At 36.7% G+C, this 26,744-nt stretch overlaps 1 protein-coding gene across 1 annotated transcript in view; it reads left to right on the top strand.

Annotated features, from left to right (window-relative positions):
• The window catches only part of DCC (DCC netrin 1 receptor), a 1,221,566-nt gene that overhangs the window by 971,778 nt on the left and 223,044 nt on the right, over positions 1–26,744 (top strand). The window contains exon 14 of the mRNA XM_025365180.1: positions 18,036–18,146. Within this exon, the coding sequence (XP_025220965.1) occupies positions 18,036–18,146 (111 nt within the window). The remainder of the gene's footprint in view (positions 1–18,035; positions 18,147–26,744) is intronic.

Below are 26,744 nucleotides of genomic sequence, written 5' to 3'. Positions count from 1 at the left end.
AAGGTTTTGATGAATTAAATGCTTTAGGAATAATATATACTCTCACTCCAAAGGAACATTGATTTTTTTTCCTGGCATCCTGGCAGGTGACATCTATTGGCTGGAACAAGAATAACCTTTATATTTTTAACTTTATATTCTCTATAATGTTTTCACTATATGTTTCTTTCTGGATCATCGTCTTAATCCATGTATCATAAAATGTTTATTCATATTAGTTTCTCAGCATTGCTGATTCAGCAAAAGCATCTGTTATCTAAAAACTTAACATTTTAACTAATAACTTTTAAAAGTCATCTAATGAAATTGTTCCAATTTCAATCACTTTGATTCCTCTCTACCAATATTCAGGGGTGAGAATGGGTTGAAAACTGAAGAAAAGAGTAGATTGTAAAATAGAGAGATTAATCTACTTTCTGCTAATATAAAGGAAATTCACTTTTGCACCAATATTGATAGAATTCAGAGTAGATCAAACTTCTCTATGAAAACTGGACCCAGTGTACATGTAAATAATATATATTTTAAATTTTATAAAATAATCATGTATTTTCTTTAACAACCACAACCTTTAATTCACGTCAGCCCAGATTCCTGGAAAACAGAATGAGGCCAGGCTTTCAAGGTAATGCCTTTAAAGTTTTAAGTTCAGGCAAATAAGAATGAGAGAACAAGGAAAATGATCCAGGGAAGAAGAGAAAACAGATAATGGTGGTACATTATCCAGCTGTGGTGGCTACAACTTCAAGACAAAGCACAGAGCTTGCTAGGTTTCCTGATTGTCTCTCGAGAAGCCGCATGAACGGTCTCACAGTCCGTGGACAGAAGGTGTGAGCAGTTGCTCTCTTGTTTATCACTGGTTGAGTTCACCAACAGCTTACTGATTACTCTGCACCTCCCAGGCAGTCCCCTGTGAAGCCAGAGCTTCTGATGACTGTGCAGACACATAGGTATCTTTTTCTCAATCAGCATTTTATGTGATGATGGCCTGGCCTAGGGTATGATCAGAGCTCAGGGCTTTTCAGACCTAGGAACATCTTGAGCTACTGCCAGAAACTTGGCAAGCAAAGCATATAGAGTGGCTCATGACACAACTAAGTAGATGATGTTGAGCGACTTTGAAGTGGCACATAAACTGGGTCAGGACGATATACAAACCATAAAGCACATGACTACAATTTATAGATGAGGTAAACTACCATTGCAAGTGAGAAAAAAAGAAAGTAATCCCTTATGTATTCCTTTTCTCTACATAAGACACTCAGCGAATTTCCATTTGAAATCATGACACACACACATTATAAGCTTGTTGTTCAGCCTACAATCAGAGACTTGAAAGTAATTTGTTTATTTATTTTTTCTTCTTTTCTCTCAGGTTGTCTTTTATGCCTATATAATTTTAGCATAATGGCCAGAGCACTTCCGAAGTAAATTGCCAAAAATCATGTTTTAAATATGGACAAAATATCTGAGGCAGGGAATGGTTGAATCTAACAGAAAGTTATGACATTTACCATATCATTTTAAAAGGTTTTGAAAGCCAAGATCCTATGGCTTTTTTTCCCCTGACAAAATAATGGGGAAGATGGTAGAAATAATCGAAGTTAAGAACATGTGTTCATTAGGATATTTGGTACAATATGACTCTTACTTTGAGAGAAATCACCAAAATTGAAAAATCTTGCTAAAAATATTTTAGTATGAATTCTAAGATTTAATATTAGAGTAGAAGAGACACTAACGATAGTTTAATCCAAGCCATGTGTTCTTCCAGACATAGAGATTTGAAGCCTGAAAACTTTATCATCATTGCTTTTGCTTCTCAAATGATAAACATTGAAAATAAAAATTAATTTCCTACTATAAAATAATTAAAGGATGAATATTCTAATAAAAAATTAATGATTGGGTGTTCAATTCACAGAACTATATGCAGCCAATAAAGATGATAAAATGTTCAATCTCATTAGCAAATAGAGAAATGCAAATTAAAATGAAAATGAGTTAGCATTTTCCTTTGATTAAAGTAATAAAGATAAAAATAAATGCAGGCATCCCATTCTGGAAAGCATATGAGAAACGTTAAGTCTCTTATACTGCTTGTGGGACAGAAAATGTCTACAACCTTTTTGGAAAGCAATGTTTATATAGGTATTTTATACAGAAGTATATACATGTGTATGTGGATGTATGTCTCTATGTGTAATTTTATTTTCATAAAGATACGACCCAGGTTTCCAAATCCTGAGAGTTTAACCTAGGAAGCAATCACATTTTTGCAAAGTTTTTAGCTAGAAGCATATTGTCATATTATTTTAATAGCAAATAGTGTTTTTAAAAACCTAAGTATCCAGCTATAGGAAGTTACCTAGAACATTCAGACTCAATTGTATCTTGGAATACTGTATGTCTATTTTAAATGGAATAGTGTCAAAATGTTAAATCATATGTAAATTATTGTTTTAAATATGTTTTAAATCATATGTAATATGTTTTAAATCATAAATATTGAAATAAAATATTAAAATAATTTTAAATATTGTTTTAAATCATATGTAAATTATTGTTTTAAAACAATAAGCAAATACCCCAGTTTTAAGTCAATATTAGTAGAAGAGGTCATATTTATTTAAAAAAGCATTCACATAAAAATATTTACAATAATATATATGCCAAAATGTTGATCGTGAGTATTGCTTATTTTGTAACAACAATATGATATGTATTTTAATTTCATATACAAAATGAAAAATAAGTTAAAAATATTACAATTTTTGGTTTTGAAAATTTAAGATTTCCTCATGTGTCTGTTGGCTGCATAAATGTCTTCTTTTGAGAAGTGTCCGTTCACATCCTTAGCCCACTTTTTGATGGGGTTGGTTTTTTCTTGTAAATTTCTTTGAGTTCTTTGTAGATTCTGGATATTAGCCCTTTGTCAGATGAGTAGATTGCAAAAATTTTTCCCGTTCTGTAGTTTGCCTGTTCACTCTGATGGTAGTTTCTTTTGCTGTGCAGAAGCTCTTTAGTATAATTAGATCACATTTGCCAATTTTGGCTTTTGTTGCCATTGCTTTTGGTGTTTTAGATATGAAGTCTCTGCCCATGCCTATATCCTGAATGGTATTGCCCAGGTTTTCTTCTAGGGTTTTTATGGTTTTAGGTCTAACATTTAAGCCTTTAATCCATCTTGAATTAAGGTTTGTATAAGGTATAAGGAAGGGATCCAATTTCAGCTTTTTACGTATGGCTAGCCAGTTTTCCCAACATTATTTATTAAATGGGGAATCCTTTCCCCATTTCTTGTTTTGTCAGGTTTGTCAAAGATCAGATGGTTGTAGATGTGTGGTATTATTTCCGAGGGCTCTGTTCTATTCCATTGGTCTATATCTCTGTTTTGGTACCAGTACCATGCTGTTTTAGTTACTGTAGCTTTGTAGTATAGTTTGAAGTCAGGTAGCGTGATGCCTCCAACTTTGTTCTTTTGGCTTAGGATTGTCTTGGCAATGCAGGCTCTTTTTTCATTCCATATGAACTTTAAAGTAGTTTTTTTTCCAATTCTGTGAAGAAAGTCATTGGTAGCTTGATGGGGATGGCATTGAATCTGTAAAGTACCTTGGGCAGTATGGCCATTTTCACGATATTGAGTCTTCCTATCCATGAACATGGAATATTCTTCCATTTGTTTGTGTCCTCTTTTATTTCATTGAGCGGTGTGTTGTAGTTCTCCCTGAAGAGGTCCTTCACATCCCTTGTAAGTTGAATTCCTAGGTATTTTATTCTCTTTGAAGCAATTGTGAATGGGAGTTCAATCATGATTTGGCTCTCTGTTTGTTATTGGTGTATAAGAATGCTTGTGATTTTTGCACATTGATTTTGTGTCCTGAGACTCTGCTGCAGTTGCTCAACAGCTTAAGGAGATTTGGGGCTGAGACGATGGGGTTTTCTAAATATACAATCGCGTCATCTGCCAACAGGGACAACTTGACTTCCTCTTTTCCTAATTGAATACCCTTTATTTCTTTCTCTTGCCTGATTGTCCTGGCCAGAACTTCCAACACTATGTTGAATAAGAGTGGTGAGAGAGGGCACCCCTGTCTTGTGCCAGTTTTCAAAGGGAATGCTTCCAGTTTTGCCCATTCAGTATGATATTGGATGTGGATTTGTTATAAATAGCTCTTGCTATTTTGAGATACGTCCCATCAAACCTAATTTATTGAGAGTTTTTAGCATGAAGGGCTGTTGAATTTTGTCAAAGGCCTTTTCTGCATCTATTAAGATAATCATGTGGTTTTTGTCTTTGATTCTGTTTATGTGCTGGATTACATTTATTGATTTGCATATGTTGAACCAGCCTTACGTGAAAAAATGCTTATCATCACTGGCCATCAGAGAAATGCAAATCAAAAACACAATGAGATATCATCTCACACCAGTTAGATGGCAATCATTAAAAAGTCAGGAAACAACAGGTTCTGGAGAGGATGTGGAGAAACAGGAACACTTTTACACTGTTGGTGGGACTGTAAACTAGTTCAACTATTGTGGAAGACAGTGTGGTGATTCCTCAAGGATCTAGAACTAGAAATACCATTTGACCCAGCAATCCCATTACTGGGCATATACCCTAAGGATTATAAATCATGCTACCTTAAAGAACATGCATACGTATGTTTATTGCGGCATTATTCACAATAGCAAAGACTTGGAACCAACCCAAATGTCCATCAATGATAGACTGGATTAAGAAAATGTGGTACATATACACCATGGAATGCTATGCAGCCATAAAAAGGGATGAGTTCATGTCCTTTGTAGGGACATAGATGAAGCTGGAAACCATTATTCTCAGCAAACTATCGCAAGGATAGAAAACCAAATACTGCATGTTCTCACTCATAGGTGGGAATTGAACTATGAGAACACTTGGACACAGGAAGGGGAACATCACACACTGGGGCCTGTCGTGGGGTTGGGGGAGGGGAGGGATAGCATTAGGAGATATACCTAATGTAAATAATGAGTTAATGGGTGCATCACACCAACATGGCACGTGTATGCATATGTTAAAAACCTTCACGTTGTGCACATGTACCCTAGAACTTAAAGTAGAATAAAAAAAGAAATTTTAAGATTTCCTCGCACTAATGCTAACTTAATACCATTTGAATGGCTTAGGAAACAGTGGTCCAGAAAAGAAATGAAAAACTGTAGCCTCATGGCCAATAGAATTTGCTAGCGTTAATTGCTTAGTCCTTATGAGTTATTTTGGCAAATGGAAGTTAACACATTCAGTTTAGTATTTTCAAACCAAGACTCTAACTCCCTAAATAACACAACGTTTAGGACTTTCCCTCTGTTTAAGGTAAAATCATTGGAAAAACGCAGAGCAGCAACTATTAGCCTTCTTACCATCAGAGACCCAAAACAAAATACCATGAATTTCATAACTTGAAAGAACAGACATTTATTCTCATAGTTCAGGAGGCCAGAAGTCTGACATCAAGGTGTTGGTAGGTTCAGCTGCCTCTGTAGGCTCTGAGGAAGAGCCCATCTCATGCCTCTCTACTAACTGTTGGGGTTGCAGGCAGTCCCTGGTCTTCCTTGGCTTGTAGATGCATTGCTTCAATCTCTGTCTCCATCTTTTTATCACTTTCCTCTCTGTGTTCTCTCCTCTTCCTTTTTTATTTGTTTTGTTTTGTTTTTTTGAGACAGGGTCTTGCACTCTTACCCAGGCTGGAGTACAGTGGCGTGACCATAGTTTACCGCAGACTTGACCTTCTGGGCTCAAGTGGTCCTCCTGCCTCAGCCTACCGAGCAGCTGGGGCTACAGGTGTGTTTCACCACACCCAGATAATTTTTAAATTTCCCTAGAGACAAGGTCTTGTTTTGTTGCCCAGGCTGGTCTCAAACTCCTGGCCTCAAGTCATTCTCCATCCACGACCTCCCAAAGTGCTAAGATTATAGGCATAAGACACTGTGCCTGGCCTTTCTCGTCTTCCAATGAGGACATTAGAGATAGAGCCCACTTTAAATCCAGGATGATTTCATCTTGAGATCATCAACTAATTATAACTGTAAAGACCCTATTTCCAAATAAGGTCACATGCTGATCCTTCAGACATGCATGAATTCTGAGGGGATGCCATTCAAACTACTACAAACTCCTTTTATTGTTTTTCCTCTCAAGGGCCATCATTTTGAGTTCTATCTTCTAATAAACTTTACTTATTCAAAAATAAATAATTCCATTCTACATTTTCATTCATCTAAAATATGTGTGACAATTAGAGCTTCTAATTAGCATGAGGTAACCCATCACCACTCTGGTTTATTATCATTCCAGCCAAAAGCAAAGTGAGATGAATTAATTAGTTATTAGGAACAGCTCACAAGCGCCCATTTGCATCTTTATAGAGCTGTAAGAATTTGGATCCAAAATGTGTAGGCTTTGTTCATATTGTTACATCTTGATTTCATGAGTTATAATAAAGCATTTAGGAATGCAAACAAAATATGTGCAGTTATGTGTGTGACTATGCCTGAGATTTACTGTAAAAATATATATATGCTCTTTCTAAATCTGCACTAAAGCAATAAAAAGAGTTAAAGAACAACATCATATACTTAAAAGTCTTTTGAATAGCTTTGGAAAATCCTTCCCTCCTCTCCTGTGCTCTGTGATTGGGCTACAGAAACACCTTTTGCATTGCTAGACATTTTGGTAATATATGTCTTCAGTGCTACAAAACATTAAGGAACCAGGGAGCGCTACACACTGGTAGATTGGCTGTTGTTTAGACATGTCCCCAGGATATATCTAGCAACTTGCACACTTTGTTGTAAGCAGAGCTAATTGGTTTTCCATGTAAATCTACAGCACTGTAAAATGTAAAGGATTTGACCCTATGATTTTAATGCTTGTAAGATACATGGATTTATTGATTTGGCTGTTTAAAAAATTGGAAATTTCAGAATGCTCCATTTGTGTGTTATAAATATTCAGGTTTAGATACTCAAATATTTTCTTTTTTACAATCTTCTATTTGTTAGGTGTTTTTTGTTGTGCATGTGTGTTGTTTTTTTTTAAAATGAGAATAATGAGACATCTGTAATAACAAAGTAATTCAGAGTTATAACAAGAATTGAAATCGCTGTTATCAGGTTTATGGTGAGAACCCATGTCAACTAAATTTTAAAATGTTTTTATTTTTTGATTGCTCTTCAGGGAAGGTTGTTTGTATTGAATTTAAGAGTTTTCTTGTGTTTCATGGTCAATATATAATGAACATAATAATAAAGATGCATTGATAGTTTATGGACTGAAAAATTGAAATAACAGCATAGCAATTTTATAACAGGGTTAACATTGGGGAATTATGTTGTTTGAATAATATGCCATCTCTTAGTAGAAGATCTAAAAAATTAGAAATACAACATAAAAATTACAGAGCTTGAGGGCTTAGCATTCAGGATAGAAACATGCAGAGATAATCAACTTTCAACAATTGAATTTTTTTACAACTAAGAAAAGCATTGCTAGTTAACACCACATTTCCTTTACGATAAAGGTATACTTAGAAGCTTCTAGGACACACACATATACACACACTTGTTGAGATTGAACTTTATTATCCTGACACACATAGTAGAAAACACAGAATTCATTTCATCCAAACTGGTTTGGTTTTATTTTATTTTATTTATTTTATTTTATTTTATTTTTGAGGTGGAGTTTCACTCTTATTGCCCAGACTGGAGTGCAGTGGTGCGATCTTGGCTCACTGCAACCTCTGCCTCCTGCGTTCAAGTGATTCTCCTGCCTCAGCCTCACCAATAGCTGGGATTACAGGCATGCACCACCACATCCGGCTAATTTTTTGTATAGTCAGATGAGGTTTCACCATGTTGGCCAGGCTGGTCTCAAACTCCCGACCTCAGGTGATCCTCTCTCCTCTGCCTCCCAAAGTGCTAGGATTACAGGTATGAGCCACCTTGCCCAGCCAAACTGCTTATTTTACAGAAGAAATAACTGAGGTCTGGAGCATGATATTGCAAAGGTCCTCCACTAGTTAAGGAGATGATCCCAGGTGAATTGTGTGTGTTCTAACTCTTCATTATGTGCTCTTTTCACTATGCAAGTTGTCATCTTTAGTTCACTTTATTGTGAGTGACTAAGACTGTTATACAACTTTGTAAAAGATAATTAACATGAAAAATAATATTTCACATTTACAACAATACTAACAGCCATATTATTACTTACTGAACTCAAACCATTCACTATGCTAAAAACTATATATGTGTTTTCCATTTTAATCTTTATAACAGTTTTTATTTATATATCCCCATTTTATGGATGAGGGCATAGAAGTAAACAAAGAGGCCTGGTTTTTCATGGTTGACCAGCTAATAAGTAATGAAATGAAAATTCAAACCTAATACTGCCTGAATAGAAAAACTATACTCTTACCTCTTAAACTGTAAACAATGTGTTTCTCACCGTAGGCAATATATTTATGATTATATGAGTATTAAAAGGGACAGGAGAAAAACACAAGGATGGTAAAAGATGTCTATTGGACAATAAAAATTAAAGATTACATATAGCTAGAGGAGCTGAATAACTCTAGAACAGATTAAATAAAATCTTTACTGGCCAACTTATTTAAATTAAAAAAAAATTCCTATTAGTTCAGGAACTAGATCTAAGATAACAGCTTTTCAAAAATATACATACAAAAAAGCTTTTACAGACTGGCTTCTCTTTACTCCACCTCCAATGAAAGACAGACAGAGAAGAAGGGAAAGGAAGGGAAGGGGAGGGAGAGAAGGGGAGGGAAAGGGAAGGGGAGGGGAAAGGAGGGGAGGGAAAGGGAAGGAAGAGGAGGGGATGGGGAAGGGGAGAGGGGAAGGGAGGAAGGGAGGAGGGAGGGAAGAAGGGTGGAGGGAGGAAGGAAGGAAGGGAGGGAGGAGGAAAGGGAGAAAGAGGGGGAGGAAGGAAGGGAAGGAAAGAAGGAAGGGAAGGGAAGAAAGAAGGAAGGGAAGAAGGAGGGAAGGGAAGATGGGAAGGGAAGAAGGAAGGAAGGGAAGAAGGAAGGAAGGGAAGAAGGAAGGAAGGGAAGAAGGAAGGAAGGGAAGTAAGAGGGAANAGGAAGGAAGGGAAGAAGGAAGGAAGGGAAGAAGGAAGGAAGGGAAGTAAGAGGGAAGGGAAGAAGGAGGGAAGGAAAAGGAAGAAGGAGCGAAGGGAAGGGAGGAAAGGAAGCAAGGAAAAAGGAAGGAAGGGAGAGGAGGAAAGAAAGCAACATTGAAAGATCTTTTGATATCAACTATCAGAGTTGGGGTCCCCCAAAATTGCTTGGTGGTGGTCATTGTTGGTATAACTCTGGAAGATAACTCCTCTTTCTAATAGGGTATATTTATTTATTTATTTTTTATTTTGAAGACAGCATCGCGCTGTGTCACCCAGGGTTGAGTGCAGTGGCACTATCTTGGCTCACTGCAACCTCTGCGTCCCAGGTACCAGTGATTCTCCCACCTCAGCCTCCTGAGTAGCTGGGATTACAGGTGTGCGCCACCATGCCCAGCTAATTTTTGTATTTTTGGTAGAGACGGGGTTTCACCATGTTGGCCAGGCTGGTTGGGAACTCCCGACCTCAGGTGATTCGTCTGTCTCGGCCTCCCAAAGTGCTGGGATTACAGACGTGAGCCACTGCTCCCAGCCGCATTTCTAAGCAAGAGAACAATTTAACTCTTTTTGAGACTGAATTTGGATATTACTGATTTCTAAGGTTGATCCACTGTCAAAAATAATAGAATCATCAGTTAGGTAACCTCCCTACCTGCCTATTATTCAAGTCTGATGTAGTCATCATTAACAGATATTTCTTCCTTTCCTGCATAGTGCTTTACATTTGTTGCTGATGTCTCTCTTGGGTTCTAGCATAGGGCATGTGGGCCTTAGAAGGTGCCCAGCAAGAGACAGAACAGAGCCCAGATTCTGTACCCAAGGATAGTCCAAGTTTTAGTTAAAACACCAAAGTACCCTAGTTTAATTTCTCTGAGCCTTGTTATCCTTATCTCTAAAATGGTACCAATCATGTATTCTGTGCCAAAATCTCAGGATATTTGAAAATCAAGTAAGAAAGTAACATGAAAATCCCTGTGCCAATGTCAGTTATTATTACATCTATGAAATGCTTGATTTTATAAATTACTTTTACAAGCAATTTTTCATTTGACCCTCACAAGAACACTATAAAGTGGAAGCATGTATTATTACTTCATCACTTTAGATAGGAAATAGCTATTAAAAGGGCCTCTAGTATATCTAAAATTTTCCCAACCAAATACCCCTCACAGCATAGAAGCAGGGCCACCTGAAACCTGGAATTCTAAAGTTAATGTCCAGACTGCTTCTCTGAAAAGCCAAAATGTTTGCTTCTGCTTTATATCATGCACTTACTTGGGCTTAAAAAAAGGATCACAAGTTTAATTTTCTTGATAAAGGTTTGATACAAAAGGTACTGAATTTAGAATCTAAAGTCTTGGATAAACATGTTTTATAGGAGAAATTTTATTTGTTTTTATCCCAGTAGGATAAAACTAGTGCAATCTATCCATAAATGATATTATGGCAAATCAGATTCAGTGCAATCTAAGGAGGAACTTGTCCACAAAGCAAAACTTGAAAGTGAGTTACCTCCATTGGTGAATTTCTCATACAACAAAAGTATTCCTGCTATACTTGCAGGGATACTTTGTTAGATATTCAGCATTATATGAGCCATTGACTAGACATTACTTAAGATTTTCTTTAATAATGGGATTCTAGGTACATATTTAAATGTTTTTTTTTATACTTAACCTAACTTTTTTAGGTGTTTGTAGTTAGGTTCCACAGCCCAGCAAAGTTGAAGATGTTTTAAAGATAAAATTTAATACTTCAAAGACATTTGGCAAGATTTTCAGAGTGACCTAGGGCACTAATCTCTACAGGATGCTAAAACTTCACTGCAGATATAATAGAAAGGAAGATATGAAGAACTCCCCTACTGTATATGGTTGGAAGGGATACTCTGAAAATAGTTTGGCCTGGCCAGGTGAGATCCCTTTGGGGAAATACTTACAATACACTAGATGGCCTCTAAACTGCTTTCTTTTTTATTATTATAATTGAAATTCTAGAATATATATGCAAAAAGTACAGATATGTTGCATAGGTATACATGTGCCATGGTGGTTTGCTGCATCCATCAACCTGTCATCTACATTAGGTATTTCTCCTAAAGCTATCCCTCCCGTATACCCCCACCCCTTGACAGGCCCTGGTGTGTGATGTTCCCCTCCCAGTGTCAATGTGTTCTCATTGTTCAACTCCCACTTATTAATGAGAAAATGTGGTGTTTGGTTCTCTCTGTGTTAGTTTGCTGAAAATGATGGTTTTCAGCTTTATCCATGTCCCTGCAAAGGACATGAACCCCTCCTTTTGTATGGCTGCATAGTATTCCATAGTGTATATGTGCCACATTTTCTTTATCTTGTCTATCATTGATGGGCATTTGCATTGGTTCCAAGTCTTGGCTATTGTGAATATTGCTGCAATAAATATGCGTGTGCGTGTGTCTTTATAGTACAATGATTTATAATCTTTTGGGTATGTGCCCAGTAATGGGATTGCTCAGTGAAATCGTATTTCTGACTCTAGATCCTTGAGGAATCGTCACACTGTCTTCCACAATGGTTGAACTAGTTTACACTCCCACCAGCAGTGTAAAAGTGTTCCTGTTTCTCCACATCCTCTCCAGCATCTGTTGTTTCCTGACTTTTTAATGATCACCATTCTAACTGCCATGAGACGGTATCTCATTGTGGTTTTGATTAGCATTTCTCTAATGATCAGTGATGATGAGCTTTTTTTTTCGTATATTTGTTGGCAGCATAAATGTCTTCTTTTGTAGTAGTACTGTCTGTTCATATCCATCACCCACTTTTGGATGGGGCTGTTTTTTTCTTGTAAATTTGTTTAAGTTCCTTGTAGATTCTAGATACTAGCCCTTTGTCAGATGGATAGATTTAAAAAAATTCTCCCATTCTGTAGGTTCCATGTTCACTCTAACAATACTTTCTTTTGCTTTGCAGAAGCTCTTTGGTTTAATTAGATCTCATTTGTCAATTTTGGCTTTTGTTGCCTTTGCTTTTGCTGTTTTAGTCATGAAGTCTTTACCCATGCCTATGTCCTAGGCTTTCTTCTAGGGTTTTTGTGGTTTTAGGTCTTACATTTAAGTCTTTAATCTATCTTGAGTTAATTTTTGTATAAGGTGTGAGGAAGGGGTCCAGTTTCAGTTTTCTGCATATGGCTAGCCAGTTTTCCCAACATCATTTATTAAATAGGGAATCCTTTCCCCATTGCTTGTTTTTCTCTAGTTTGTCAAGGATCAGGTGACTGTAGATGTGTGGTGTTATTTTTGAGGCCTCTGTTCTGTTACTTTGGTCTATATATCTGTTTTGGTACCAGTACCATGCTTTTTTGTTTACTGTAGCTTTGTGATATAGATTGAAGTCAGGTAGCCTGATGCCTCCAGCTTCATTCTTTCTGCTTAGGATTATCTTGGCTATGCAGGCTCTTTTTTGGATCTATATGAAATTTAAAGTAGTTTTTTTTTTTTCTAGTTCTGTGAAGAAAGTCAATGGTAGCTTGATGGGAATAGCATTGAATCTATAAATTACTTTTGAGAGTATGGCTATTTTCATGGTATTGATCTTCCTATCCATGAGCATGGAATGTTTTTCCATTTGTTTGTGTCCTTTCTTATTTCCTTGAGCAGTGGTTTGTAGTTCTCCTTGAAGACGTCCTTCACATACCTTGTAAGTTGTATTCCTAGGTATTTTATTCTCTTTGTAGCAATTGTGAATGAGAGTTCATTCATGATTAGGCTTTCTCTCTGTTATTGGTGTATAGGAATGATTGTGATTTTTGCACATTGATTTTGTATCCTGAGACTGCTGCAATTGCTCAACAGCTTAAGGAAATTTTGGGCTGAGATGATGGGGTTTTCTAAATATACAATTATGTCATCTGCAAACAGAGACCGTTTGACTTCCTCTCTTCCTATTTGAATACTCTTTATTTCTGTCTCTTGCCTGATTGCCCTGGCCAGAATTTCCAGTACTATGTGGAATAGGGGTGGTGAGAGAGGGCATCCTTGTCTTGTGCTGGCTTTCAAAGGGAATGCTTCCAGCTTTTGCCCATGCAGTATATTAGCTGTACATCTGTCATAAATAGCTCTTATTATCTTGAGATACATTCCATCAATACCTAGTTTATTGAGAGTTTTTAGCATGAAGGGGTGTTGGATTTTATCAAAGGTCTTTTCTGCATCTACTGAGATAATCATGTGGTTTTTGTTACTGGTTCTGTTTATGTGATGGATTACGTTTATTGATTTGCATATATTGAGCCAGCCTTGCATCCCAGGGATGAAGCCAACTTGATCATGGTGGATAAGCTTTTTGATATGCTGCTAGATTCGGTTTACCAGTATTTTATTGAGGATTTTCACATTGATGTTCATCATCAATGTGATATTGGGTTGAAACTTACTTTTTTTTGGTTGTGTCTTTGCCAGGTTTTGGTATAAGGATGATGCTGGCCTCATAAAATGAGTTACGAAGGAATCCCTTTTTTTCTGTTGTTTGGAATAGTTTCAGAAGGAATGGTGCCAGCTCATCGTTTTACCTGTGGTAGAATTTGGCGATAAATCCGTCTGGTCCTGGGCATTTCTTGGTTTGTAGGCTATTAATGACTCAATTTCAGAACTTGCTATTGGTCTATTCAGGGATTTGACTTCTTCCAGGTTTAGTCTTGCAGCGTGTGGGGGGTGTGTATGTCCGGAAATTTATCCATTTCTTCTAGGTTTTCTGGTTTATTCGTGTAGAGGTGTTTATAGTATTATCTGATGGTAGTTTGTATTTCTATGGGATCAGTGGTGATCTCCCCTGTATCATTTTTTTATTGTCTACTTGATTCTTCTCTTTTTCCTTCTTTATTATTCTGGCTAGTGGTCTATTTTGTTAATCTTTTCAAAAAACCACCCCCTGGATTCATTGATTTTTTGAAGGGTTTTTCATGTCTCCGTTTCCTTCAGTTCTGCTCTGATCTTAATTATTTCTTGTCTTCTGCTAGCTTTTGAATTTGTTTGCTCTTGTTTCTCTAGTTCTTTTCATTGTGATATCAGGGTGTTGATTTTAGATCTTTCCTCCTTTCTCCTGTGGGCATTTAGTGCTATAAATTTCCCTCTAAACACTGTTTTAGCTGTGTCCCAGAGATTGTAGTATGTTGTGTCTTTGTTCTCATTGATTTCAAAGAACTTATTTATTTATGCCTTAATTTCTTTATCCAGTAGTCATTCAGGAGCAGGTTGTTCAGTTTCCATGTAGTTGTGTGGTTTTGAATGAATTTCCAATCCTGAGTTCTAATTTGATTGCACTGTGGTTTAAGAACTGTTTGTTATGATTTTCATTCCTTTGCATTTGCTGAGGAGTTTTTCCCTCCAATTATGTGATCAATTTTAGAATAAGCGTGATGTGGTGCTGAGAATAATGTATATTTTTTTTATTTGGGGTGGGAGAGTTCTGTAGATGTCTATTAGGTCCTCTTGGTCCAGAGCGGAGTTCAAGTCCTGAGTATCCTTGTTAATTTTCTGGCTCATTGATCTGTCTAATATTGACAGTGGGGTGTTAAAGTCTACCACTATTATTGAGTGGGAGTTGAAGTCTCTCCGTAGGTCTCTAAGAACTTGCTTTATGAATCTGGGTGCTCCTGTATTGGGTACATATACATTTAGGATAGTTAGCTCTTCTTGTTTTGTTGATCCCTTTACCATTATGTAATCCCCTTCTTTGTTTTGTTTTGTTTTTGATCTTTGAGGAGAGCAACCCCAAGATACATCATGGTCAGATTCACCAAGATTGAAATTAAAGAAAAAATGTTAAGGGCAGCCAGAGAGAATGGTCACATTATCCACAAAGGGAAGCCCACCAGACTAACAGCAGATCTCTCTGCAGAAACACTACAAGCCAGAAAATAGTGGGGGCCAATATTCAACATTCTTAAGGAAAAAAATTTGCAACCCAGAATTTCATATCCAGCCAAACTAAGTTTATAAGCAAAGGAGAAATAAAATCCTTTACAGAAAGCAAATGCTGAGAGGTTTTGTCACCACTGGGCCTGTCTTACAAGAGCTCCTGAAGGAAGCACTAAAAATGGAAAGGAAAAACTGGTACCAGCTACTGCAAAAACATACCAAATTGTAAAGACCATCGGCATCATGAAGAAACAGCATCAACTAATGGGCAAAATAATCACCAGCATTGTGTAATCATAATGACAGGATCAAATTCACACATAACATTATTAACCTTAATGTAAACAGGTTAAATGCCCCAGTTAAAAGACACAGACTGGCAAATTGGAGAAAGAGTCAAGACCCATCAGTTTGCTGTATTCAGGAGACTCATCTCACTAGCAAAGACACACACAGACTCAAAATAAAGGGATGGAGGAATACTTACCAAGAAAATGGAAAGAAAGAAAGAAAAAGGAAGGAAGGAAGGAAGGAAGGAAGGAAGGAAGGAAGGAAGGAAGGAAGGAAGGAAGGAAGGAAGGGAAAGAAAGGAGGGAGGGAGGGAGAAAAGGAAGGAAGGAAGGAAGGAAGGAAGAAAAGAAGGAAGGAAGAAAGAAAGAAGCAGGGGTTGCAATCCTTGTCTCTGCTAAACTTTAAACCAACAAAAATCTAAACTGCTTTCTAATGATAACTTCAAGTTGTTAGCAGACTTTGTTTTACTTAAAACAGGTATATCAGTCAGGTTTCTACCAGAGAAAGAAAGAGCCAGCAGGAAATACAATACTAAGAAAAGTATTGCAAGGAATTGGTTTAAGTGGTTATGATGGCTGGCCAGGCAATTCCAAAATCCACTGGGCAGGCCATTAAGGGGCAAGCTGGAGCTCTCAAGCTAAGTCCACAGCCATGGCAGGGCAGAATTTCTGCCTCAAGGCAGCCTCAGTTCTGCACTTAAGGCCTTTTATCTGATCGAATCTGGGCCATCCAAATAGACTATGGCAATATCTCTTACTTAAAGTTGACGGAATATGGACTTTAGTCCCATTTATAAAATACCTTCACAGCAATACCTCAGTTGGTGTTGGATTGAATAACTGGGTGCTGTAGCCTAGCTAAGTTGATACATATAACTGACCATCACAAAGTGTATTTCAAATCAATCACTTGAGACAGTATTGACATGATTGCTTATTCATTTTAAATAAAAGTGAAGTTAAACTTCTACATAGCATGAGTACATTTTTGATGGATTAGAACTTTATTTTAAACAAGAGCATTATGAAAGTCATAAGCTGTTATGAGTAGGTAACCATTTCTTCTCAAGGTTCTCTCCCTATTAATTTTTTAATTTCCCGGAAAATCTCTGTAATCCCACTGCCTCAGTAATCAACAACAGTGCCTATGAAATGATGAAAAAAATGAACAAAATTAGATCAATACCATGTTAACAAATCAAAGCGAGCATGAACCTACTTAAGGAATGACAAAGGCCTTATGTTTGAAGCATCTCTTTGCCATCTTGTTGATGTGGTTGAAATGCTGTGTATTAACCTAATATTTTCTCTATGTTAGTGTTTTTGTACCCAATCAGTTTTAGTAGATTTTTTCAAGTGTTGTGTGTGCATCTTCCCTGCTTCAGGTACTATTGTGGACCCTATGAATATACAATTAAAACCTGAATAATATTAATAAAAAAACAAGAACACATTCAATGACAGTCTCAATATATGTCTTCATGGAGCTTCCAAACTATTTTATAAAATTAGAAGCTTCTTTAGAGGACAGAAATTTGTGTTATAAATATCATTATGTGGGTGAATTTATCAAATGGTCTAATAGTACTATTTATTAAAGGCAACTGTTCATTCCTTGCAATAACTAATCCTTTCTAACCATCATTTAAAATATCATCTCCTATTAATAGTAAGTTTGAATTCCCCTTACCACTAAGTACTCATCTTCCTATGCAAAAAATTTTCAAATATGTAATTTTGTACAAGAGCATAATTTCTTTTATTATGCATTTTTTTCTTGGCACCAAATATTTGCACTATTTCAGATGAATGGGGGATAATGGTTACATTTTTATCTTTATCAGGGTTGTTTAATTCCTTGAGGTTTAAGGACTTGATCATTTAGTCTGAGTCTCAAAAATATCACATGGTTTTTTCACAAATATCATTTGTTTTACAATACTTTATCATGTTAATGAGCTACTTTGAGCTTTTGGTAAGAGGAAAGTCACTTACATCAAAAATTTTCATATATCAGATGAATGATCCGTGTGGCCTCTCTAGTTTACCTGTGTTCTCTGTGCTTTTTAAAATAAACCCTAATGTGATCATTGTGCACAATATTATGCCAAAATTATCATAGAGATTGATTTTCTATATCTCTTGTATGGAAGCTAATGCAAAACAAAATATTCTTGAAAGATAGTTTGAAGAGACCAAGGCCCTAATATTTTCTTCTGAAGTGCATTGGCTTTGGATTCTTGATTTTTGGCCTAAAGAAAACATAATCACAGACCATGAATGAATGATGGAGACATAAATTTTTAGATTGACTGTTCTTGATTTATAGACATGGCTCTTCCAAAGAGTAAGGAAAAATGATCCATGCAATTTTTGATTATTTCTTCATCATTTCTACTTTATATTCTGCATCTGCCCCTAGGCTATTTACATGGACATATTTTTATAAAATGGAAAAAACTCATAAGAATTATAAAAATTAATTTTATTTCTTGCTATGATATTTCTACCCTTTTAGTCAAAATAATCATTACCACAATAGTCACAAACAATGTAAAGCATGTCCACTATTGTTACAATTTTGCTGAAGCTTTTTGAAACCCACGTAGGAATACTTGGTGCATAGTAACTTTCTTCCCCACTGTGGAAAATTCTTTCATAGGACTGGAGAAAGGAAGTCAGTACAGTTTCCAGGTGTCAGCAATGACAGTCAATGGCACTGGACCACCTTCCAACTGGTATACTGCGGAGACCCCAGAGAATGATCTGGATGGTAAGACTTTTTCCCAGTTACTATCACTCTGATTATCTTCTTGTTACCTCAGCTTCAAAAAGTGTCTTAAAAAAGGAATGAACTCTAATTTTGGTGACATTCATTCTTATTATATGTTCATATTCTAAACACAACAGGGAAACATTAGTGAATACATAGTCTTCAACAATGCCACGTAAATAATGCTAGCCCATGAATGATGTAGCATTGATTATGCAATAATCATGGTCCTCATAACAAGTTATTTGTTTTCAAGATCATCTGAAATAAGGTATTTTCTTCTTATTTTATTTTGAATAATCGGCCGTAACCATTTCGTCCACAAGAATTAGTGTAATGTATCATAGTAATCATGAACTATAGCTATATAATATAGCTCCTCTTGCCTTTTTATGAGGCTTTTGAAAAACATCTATATGTATTTTTTTACTTGCTTATGATATTATCATTACCTTTTCTTGATATAAAAAACAACCTAATTTATTTGCTTAGCTGATAGTTGTCCTGAAACATTCATCAGTAGGATATTAGGATTCATATAAGATTAATATATTAATAAATTAAATATAAGCAAACTCCTGAAAATCAGCAAACGAGAAATTGCTCTGGAAATAAAAACATCATGACTAAATTTTTAAAATAAAATTTAAGAGGAAAGGGTAATGAAGTGACAGAATAAAACATTAAATAATAAAACAGAAATATATAGAATTAGAGTTAAAAATTTAAAAAGTAAGAATTCATAAAAATGAGAGGTCCTTGGAAAGAAGTGAGATATGATAAGTATTCCTAAAGCTAGATAATCAAAACTAGTGTCAATTAAAGGTAGATATAAAGATAAACTCATATGTATTGAAAATGTGACAGTACAAGATAATTGCCTATTATAGCTAACATTGAAATTCTCTTATTCCTTAACTGATACATCTGAAATTATTCCAGTAAAAATTGAGAGTAAAAACTCTATATTACCTTATTTTCCCTTACATTTTTAATCTCTCTTTCCATGTCTTCCTCACTTTCATTCTTTTCCTAGTTCCTTTATTACTCTTTCTCATGTCTTGCTTCCTCTTTCCTGAACTCCTCCATCTCATTCTCTTTCTCTTTCATCTTTCTCTTTTTCTTTTTGAATTCCTCACCATCATTCATGATTTTTCTATAGCCACAGATTTGATTTTACTAAATAATTATGGTAACATTAAACAATCAATAGTTGATATTTCCATAATAATATTAATCTCTGCCATGTGACTATATATTAATTCAATGAATATTTATAGAAATCTTACTAAGCATCAGGCACTGTGCTGAGCTTTGATAAATAATAAATAAGAAACACTTGGTTCTTTTCTCATGGAGCTTGGAGTATAGCAAAGATAGATAGACAGTTTAGGTGAAGTATAGGAAGTTGCCATTGTTATAGTTAAAACCTGATTGGTTACTTGCAAACTGTAGTTCAACTTAGGATGGATGGATGGATGGATGGATGGATGGATGGATGGATGGACCGGCAGGCAAACATACAGACTTGCATTTATATTGAGAACTGAAGGATGAATAAGAATTAGGTATGCAAAAAATACATTGGCAGTTGAGGGGAAGGAATAGAGAGTAAGGTAAATGTGGTTTTTGAAGTCAAGACAATGATGCTGTTTGGGGACTGAAAAAGGCCATCAAGAATGAAACACAGAGATGGCATATGATGAAGTTTGTAAGATAAGTGGGTGCTAAATATGACAAGACAAAGTTAAGAATGTTAAACATTGTCTAAATGTCATTAAGGCAATAACTTTGTTTTAGGCAAGTCATCAAAGGTTGATTTAAAAAATAGTGACTTAATTAGAATTGCATTTTGTAGAGATTACTCTGGCTGAAGTATACACACACAAAAAATGTATTCTAAGTAGGCAAACACAGGCAGTGACTTTAAGACAACCCCAGAGGTAATATAGGAGTTTACAAAAAAGTAACTTGGGGCTTAGAGATACTATTTAACTTGTCTTAGGTTATATAATTGAAAAGTTGTGGGACTACCAAAAGTCACATTTCACAGAGTTCATACTCATTGCTGATAGCTTAGAAAACTTTCATTCATGTATTATTCAGCATACATCTCTTATTAAAGATCTATATATGCCAGATATTACATTAGGTACTAGAGATTAAACAATAAATAAAGTCCCTACACCCAGGGAGTATAAGTTTTATTCAGATGGAGGTAGATAGTGATAGGTGCTCTGAAGAAAAAGCAACATGGTAAAGGGGATAGCAAGGATTAGAAAGTACTGATTTATATAAGGAGCTGAGAAAATCTCTCTGTTTAGATAAAATATGAACCCAGACTTTAAGGAAGTGAAGGGGAAGCCATGTGAATAGGTCAGACTAGAGCCCTCCAGGTAGAAGAAAAAGCAAGAACAGTCATCCTGAATAGAGCCTAATTGGTGATTGGCATCCTTCTTGCCATATATATCTCAAAGTCATGAGGTTGTAATTTGTCTTATGTAAAAAATAAAAGGGTGGCCACAATAAACTATGTAAATAGTTACTTTTTTCTATTCTAACTTATTTACCTGGTAATTACTTTTTAAATTTTATAGATTTATGTTTCATCCTTTCATCTACCCTTATGAAGTATACATTATTAGCCTTACATTATAGGTGAGTAACTTAAGCTATGAAAATTTAACTAACTTAATCAAGTAGTTAGCTAGCAACTGTGGAGCTCAAAACTAGGTTTTGAGGCCAAGACAGGCAGATCACTTGAGGTCAGGAGTTCGAGACTAGCCTGGCCAACATAGTGAAACCCTGTCTCTACTAACAATATAAAAATTAGCTGGGTGTGGAGGTGCACACCTGTAATCCCTGCTACTCAGGAGGCTGAGGCAGGAGAATTGCTTCAACCTGGGAGGCGGAGGTAGCAGTGAGCCGAGATTGTGCACTGCACTCCGGCCTGGGAAACAGAGCCAGCAAGACTCCACCTCAAAAAACAAAAAACAAACAATAAAAAAACACACACAAAAAAACAAAACAAACAAACAAAAAAACAGGTGTTGTGCATTGAGGTCCAGTGTAGGGGATCAAAGAAAAGCCTCCACTAATCCCATAGAAATGACCTGATGACATAAACACAGTGATTCAAGGCAAACAAACGATTCTAAGAAGTGAGATCATATCATTTACCCAAACCTAAGGGGTGTATCTTTTACTGGAAGGAGAGAAAATTAATGAAGCAGAGGTGCTAAAGGTCTTACAAAATATCCAGAATGAAACGGACTCTCTACTTGACTTGTGTGCTCTTTTTCCTGACTCTGAATGAGTCACAACTTAAATAGAACCAAAATATAAAATCACCACTTATTGGAAGACACAAAATTTTCATTTAACTCCATGTTTTTCATATCAATGCAGTCTAACTATAATCCAGTTTATGCATCTATTTCAATCAAGAGTCTCTATGGCATGCTCATGAGAGTCTTAATAAATGCTTTTAATTGGATTTGTTTGAACTTTTCTACATGCAGCATTCCTTCTCTTTCTTTGGGTATGGATGTAGTTATTATGAAATATAGTTTAAGAATCTACAGTGTGCTGAATCATGGGGAGTACAAACATGAAAACATCAAGAACAGCTTTATTGAGACCCAGACAGATAATGGCTGCACTGATTAGAAAAGATTTCATGAAAACACATAGAACTTGAACTAGAAACTTCAGGGAAAGGGGGTTCTGTCAGCTAGGATTGTAGGGAAGTATGTGTAGGACAGCATAGAAGACATTTGAGATTGTTCACATGTAGACATAATGAAAACTAAAAGCCATTTCAGAGCACTTAACTGTGTAAATGTGTGGGAAATGTGTTTCACTTGCTGTAACAAACTGTTAGTTCCAAAGGCCTTCTCAATTTATTGATCCATGATCACTTTCAACTGTGACACTTCCTAAAAGTGATTTTGGTTTCCTTTCTTTCCTTCTGGTTTTATTCTTTTGATTGCACCATTCATATATTAAAAAGTGTAACCCTTGATAGAAATTAATATTTGAAGGAATGAACAAGATCAGTAGTGGTCACTAGTAGCTACAAAAGAAAATTGAGCCTGCTAGTTTGCTCTGTTTTAAAAAAGATTTACTTAAATGTTCATCTCATTTTAATGTATTTGTGTAAATGTTTAAATCATAAAATAAGATACAAATGACTTGCACCAAAAGTTTCTTGGGTGATGTTGGAAAGCTTTGAGTTCTAAATTTTGAGTCCTAAAGCTTTGAGTTCTAAATTTTGAGTCCTGACGCTCTGTAATCATAAATTTCCATATAGAATTGCTTTGATCTCCCAAAAATTAAGGATAAGGAGAAAAAGCAATCATTTTAAACCAAATAAAATGGGAGGATTTCTTTGCTATAGCTGAAGATATCTGTGTTGGAAGGTAACTGCATCATTAGGCCTCTCTGGATGCATTATGTTGTATAACTTACCCCCACTGCGTCAGAGCCTGGTGGTGATCCCCAAGAGAATGATCTACTCATTACTCCATAACTCTGAGCCCTGAGAGTCAGCTAAACAGAAACAGTGCTATTTGCAGATTGTTAAAGGAAACCCCTGCCTCCTGTGACTTCTGTAGTTCCTCTTGCCTTCCCAACTTGGCTTAAGGAGTGTGAAGATAACTGTAACTCAGAGAAATACCCCAATTCCTCATGGATTGTCCTTTTAATTAGATGTTTTGTTAAAGCAATTATAAAACCAAACCACATTGTTCAGGTTTCCCTGGAAAGCACATTGCTATTATTGACAGCTGGGAAGTTTTAAAATATTTATTTTGTACCTCAAAATTTCAGCTTAAAAAAAAAAAAACAAACCAAGATCATTAGAATTCCCCAGGGTTTTCATGTAAATGTCTTGCATAAAGAAATGAGAGAGTTTGTGATAGAGTTCAACAAAATATCCTTCAAGAAACTGAAACTGAGCTTGGAAATCTGTTTATGCTTTTGTTTTTTTTTTTTTTTTTTTTTTTTTTTGGAGTGAACAGGTGGAAATTGCTATACACTATAAATAATCATGTAATTTAAAATCGAATCTCTACCCTGAAGTGGAGGAGTTTAGCTATCAAAAGTCAGCAGTGCAGACTTAAGAAAGTGTAACGGTGATGCAGCAAATAAATGTGAACCTAGGACCTGGCCCTAATTTCTTGCCCCCAGGAAATAGGTAATTAGCCTTATTAACCCAAACTGGTAATAAATGGGTTCACTGCAAATTCATTTCATTTAAGAATTAGGGTAAGGAGTGTAGTTTACACCAGTGAGCAAAAGAATGTGTTCTTCTGGAGATTTCACTTGATGCTAGTATGGGATTTGGTGTGCACAGAGGAGTGAAGGTGGCATGTCATAGAATAGATTTTCTTTCTTGTACTTTGATGGGGACTATTTATGATATTCCATGTTGCTAATTGACAGATAGCCTTGGGGAATTTGAGGGACCAGTGGTACAGTAGCTATTCCACTGTGAAATTTAAGACTCAGCCCCTTATTATCATTCAAGTGAATTTCATCTTACACGTAAGAAGCGTAGCAGGCAAAGCAAAAACTGATTTTTAAAAGCAATATAGTATCTGTTTCGGTTCCTGGGCAAGTGGTTTTTCAGAATCTCAAAGTTCCACTGTACAAAGGATGGCACAGGTTGTTTTGACTTAGATAAATGTTCAAAGAAATTGCAAGTCTTTTACTTGGTTATAACAAACTTTATTGTGCCCATGGAATGTCTTATCCTTCTATGGCTTGCTTGACTTTTTTCTAACTACCATGTAAAGGATCAGGTGAGTTTTGGAGTCTTAATGACTAGGTTTGGAAACAGCTCCACTTACCATATATTCTTGGGCAAATAACTTTCCTATGCCCTGGTTTCTCTCATGTGTAAAGAGGGCATAACAGCAGTATCCATCACAGTGGTTTTTGTGAGAATTAACTATGATAATGGCAACAAAGTGCTCAACGGTGTGTTGTTCTTTCTGATTTTTCTGGTTTTGATAAATAAGTAGATCTCAGACTTTGACTCCAGTTTGTTGTTGTTTTTGTTCTTCTTGTTGTTGTTGTTTTAGACAGAATCTGGGTCTGTCGCCCAGGCTGGAGTGCAATGGCGTGATCTCAGCTCACTGCAGCTTCCACCCCTCGGGTTCAAGTGATTCTTCTGCCTCAGCCTCCCGAGTAGCTGTCCACCACCACACCTGGCTAGTTTTTGTATTTTCAGTAGAGACAGGGTTTCACCATGTTGGCCAGGCTGGTCTTGAACTCCTGACTTCAGGTGATCTGCCTGCCTTGGTGCACTCCCAAAATGCTGAGATTACAGGCATGGCCACCGCACCTGGCCATGACTGCAGTTCTTTCTGACGGTAATATGAAATACTGAGACCATTGATCTTATGAAACTTCTCCTTGTTCATGATGATAAAGCCTTGCTGTCTACATTTAGGGAACAGATGTATTCATTTCTGTTACAAAAGGAGAGTATATGTTCAGTACATCTTAAAAACTCATCATCTAATTAAGGTATAATTTAATGGGGCATCATATAATTATAACAATAGATTGAGGAGGGCGTTTTGTGGAATTACACAGTTTTTAAAAAATGTATTATAGGAATATAAGCAATCTTTCAAAATTGTTTTGTTTTTACAAAAAACTAAAAACAAACATTATGCTAAATGGTAAACTACTAAACACATTTGTTTTACAATGCAAACAAGCTTAAAAACTTCCTATGATTTATGTTATTCAAGAAGATAGAGGGTTTGGCAAGAAAAACAAACTTTAAAATTCATAACATTTTATTACAAGAGGAAAGAAATCTTATAAATGGTATTATTGCATATTTAAAAATTGCAAGAAGCTGCACTAAAAACCTATTAGAACCAGTAAGAGAATTTAATAAGATTATATGTTTCAAAAGCATAGCTTTTCTTTTTAGTAGCAATAATTAGTTTAAACATTGAAAATAAATGCATTTGAAGATGGCCGAATAGGAACAGCTCCAGTCTCCAACTCCCAGCGCGAGCGACACAGAAGACCGGTGATTTCGGCATTTTCAACTGAGGTACTGGGTTCATCTCACTGGGGAGTGCCAGCCGATCCGTGCTGGTCAGCTGCTGCAGCCCAACCAGCAAGAGCTGAAGCAGGGTGAGGCATTGCCTCACCTGGGAAGCGCAAGGGGTAAGGGAATCCCTTTTTCTAGCCAGGGGAACTGAGACACACAACACCTGGAAAATCGGGTAACTCCCACCCCAATACTGTGCTTTAAGCAAACAGGCACACCAGGAGATCATATCCCACACCTGGCCGGGAGGGTCCCACACCCACGGAGCCTCCCTCATTGCTAGCACAGCAGTCTGTGATCTAACGCCAAGGGAGCAGCGAGGCTGGGGGAGGGGCGCCCGCCATTGCTGAGGCTTAAGTAGGTAAATAAAACTGCTGGGAAGCTCGAACTAGGTGGAGCTCACAGCAGCTCAAGGAAACCTGCCTGTCTCTGTAGACTCCACCTCTGGGGACAGGGCACAGTAAACAATAACAAACGCAGCAGAAACCTCTGCAGACGCAAACGACTCTGTCTGACAGCTTTGAAGAGAGCAGTGGATCTCCCAACACGGAGGTTGAGATCTGAGAAGGGACAGACTCCCAGCTCAAGTGGGTCCCTGACCCCTGAGTAGCCTAACTGGGAGACATCCCCTACTAGGGGCAGTCTGACACCCCACACCTCACAGGGTGGAGTACACCCCTGAGAGGAAGCTTCCAAAGCAAGAATCAGACAGGTACACTCGCTGTTCAGAAATATTCTGTCTTCTGCAGCCTCTGCTGCTGATACCCAGGCAAACAGGGTCTGGAGTGGACCTCAAGCAATCTCCAACAGACCTACAGCTGAGGGTCCTGACTGTTAGAAGGAAAACTATCAAACAGGAAGGACACCTACACCAAAACCCCATCAGTACGTCACCATCATCAAAGACCAGAGGCAGATAAAACCACAAAGATGGGGAAAAAGCAGGGCAGAAAAGCTGGAAATTCAAAAAATAAGAGCGCATCTCCCCCAGCAAAGGAGCGCAGCTCATCGCCAGCAATGGATCAAAGCTGGTCAGAGAATGACTTTGATGAGATGAGAGAAGAAGGCTTCAGTCCATCAAATTTCTCAGAGCTAAAGGAGGAATTACGTACCCAGCACAAAGAAACAAAAAATCTTGAAAAAAAAGTGGAAGAATTGATGGCTAGAGTAATTAATGCAGAGAAGGTCATAAACGAAATGAAAGAGATGAAAACCATGACACGAGAAATACGTGACAAATGCACAAGCTTCAGTAACCGACTCGATCAACTGGAAGAAAGAGTATCAGCGATTGAGGATCAAATGAATGAAATGAAGCGAGAAGAGAAACCAAAAGAAAAAAGAAGAAAAAGAAATGAACAAAGCCTGCAAGAAGTATGGGATTATGTAAAAAGACCAAATCTAAGTCTGATTGGGGTGCCTGAAAGTGAGGGGGAAAATGGAACCAAGTTGGAAAACACTCTTCAGGATATCATCCAGGAGAACTTCCCCAACCTAGTAGGGCAGGCCAACATTCAAAT

Source organism: Theropithecus gelada, chromosome 18 (genome assembly GCF_003255815.1).
Source record: "Theropithecus gelada isolate Dixy chromosome 18, Tgel_1.0, whole genome shotgun sequence".
Lineage (NCBI taxonomy): Eukaryota > Metazoa > Chordata > Mammalia > Primates > Cercopithecidae > Theropithecus > Theropithecus gelada.
Note: the sequence above shows the minus strand (reverse complement) of the source record. Positions and strands in the feature narration are given on the sequence as shown.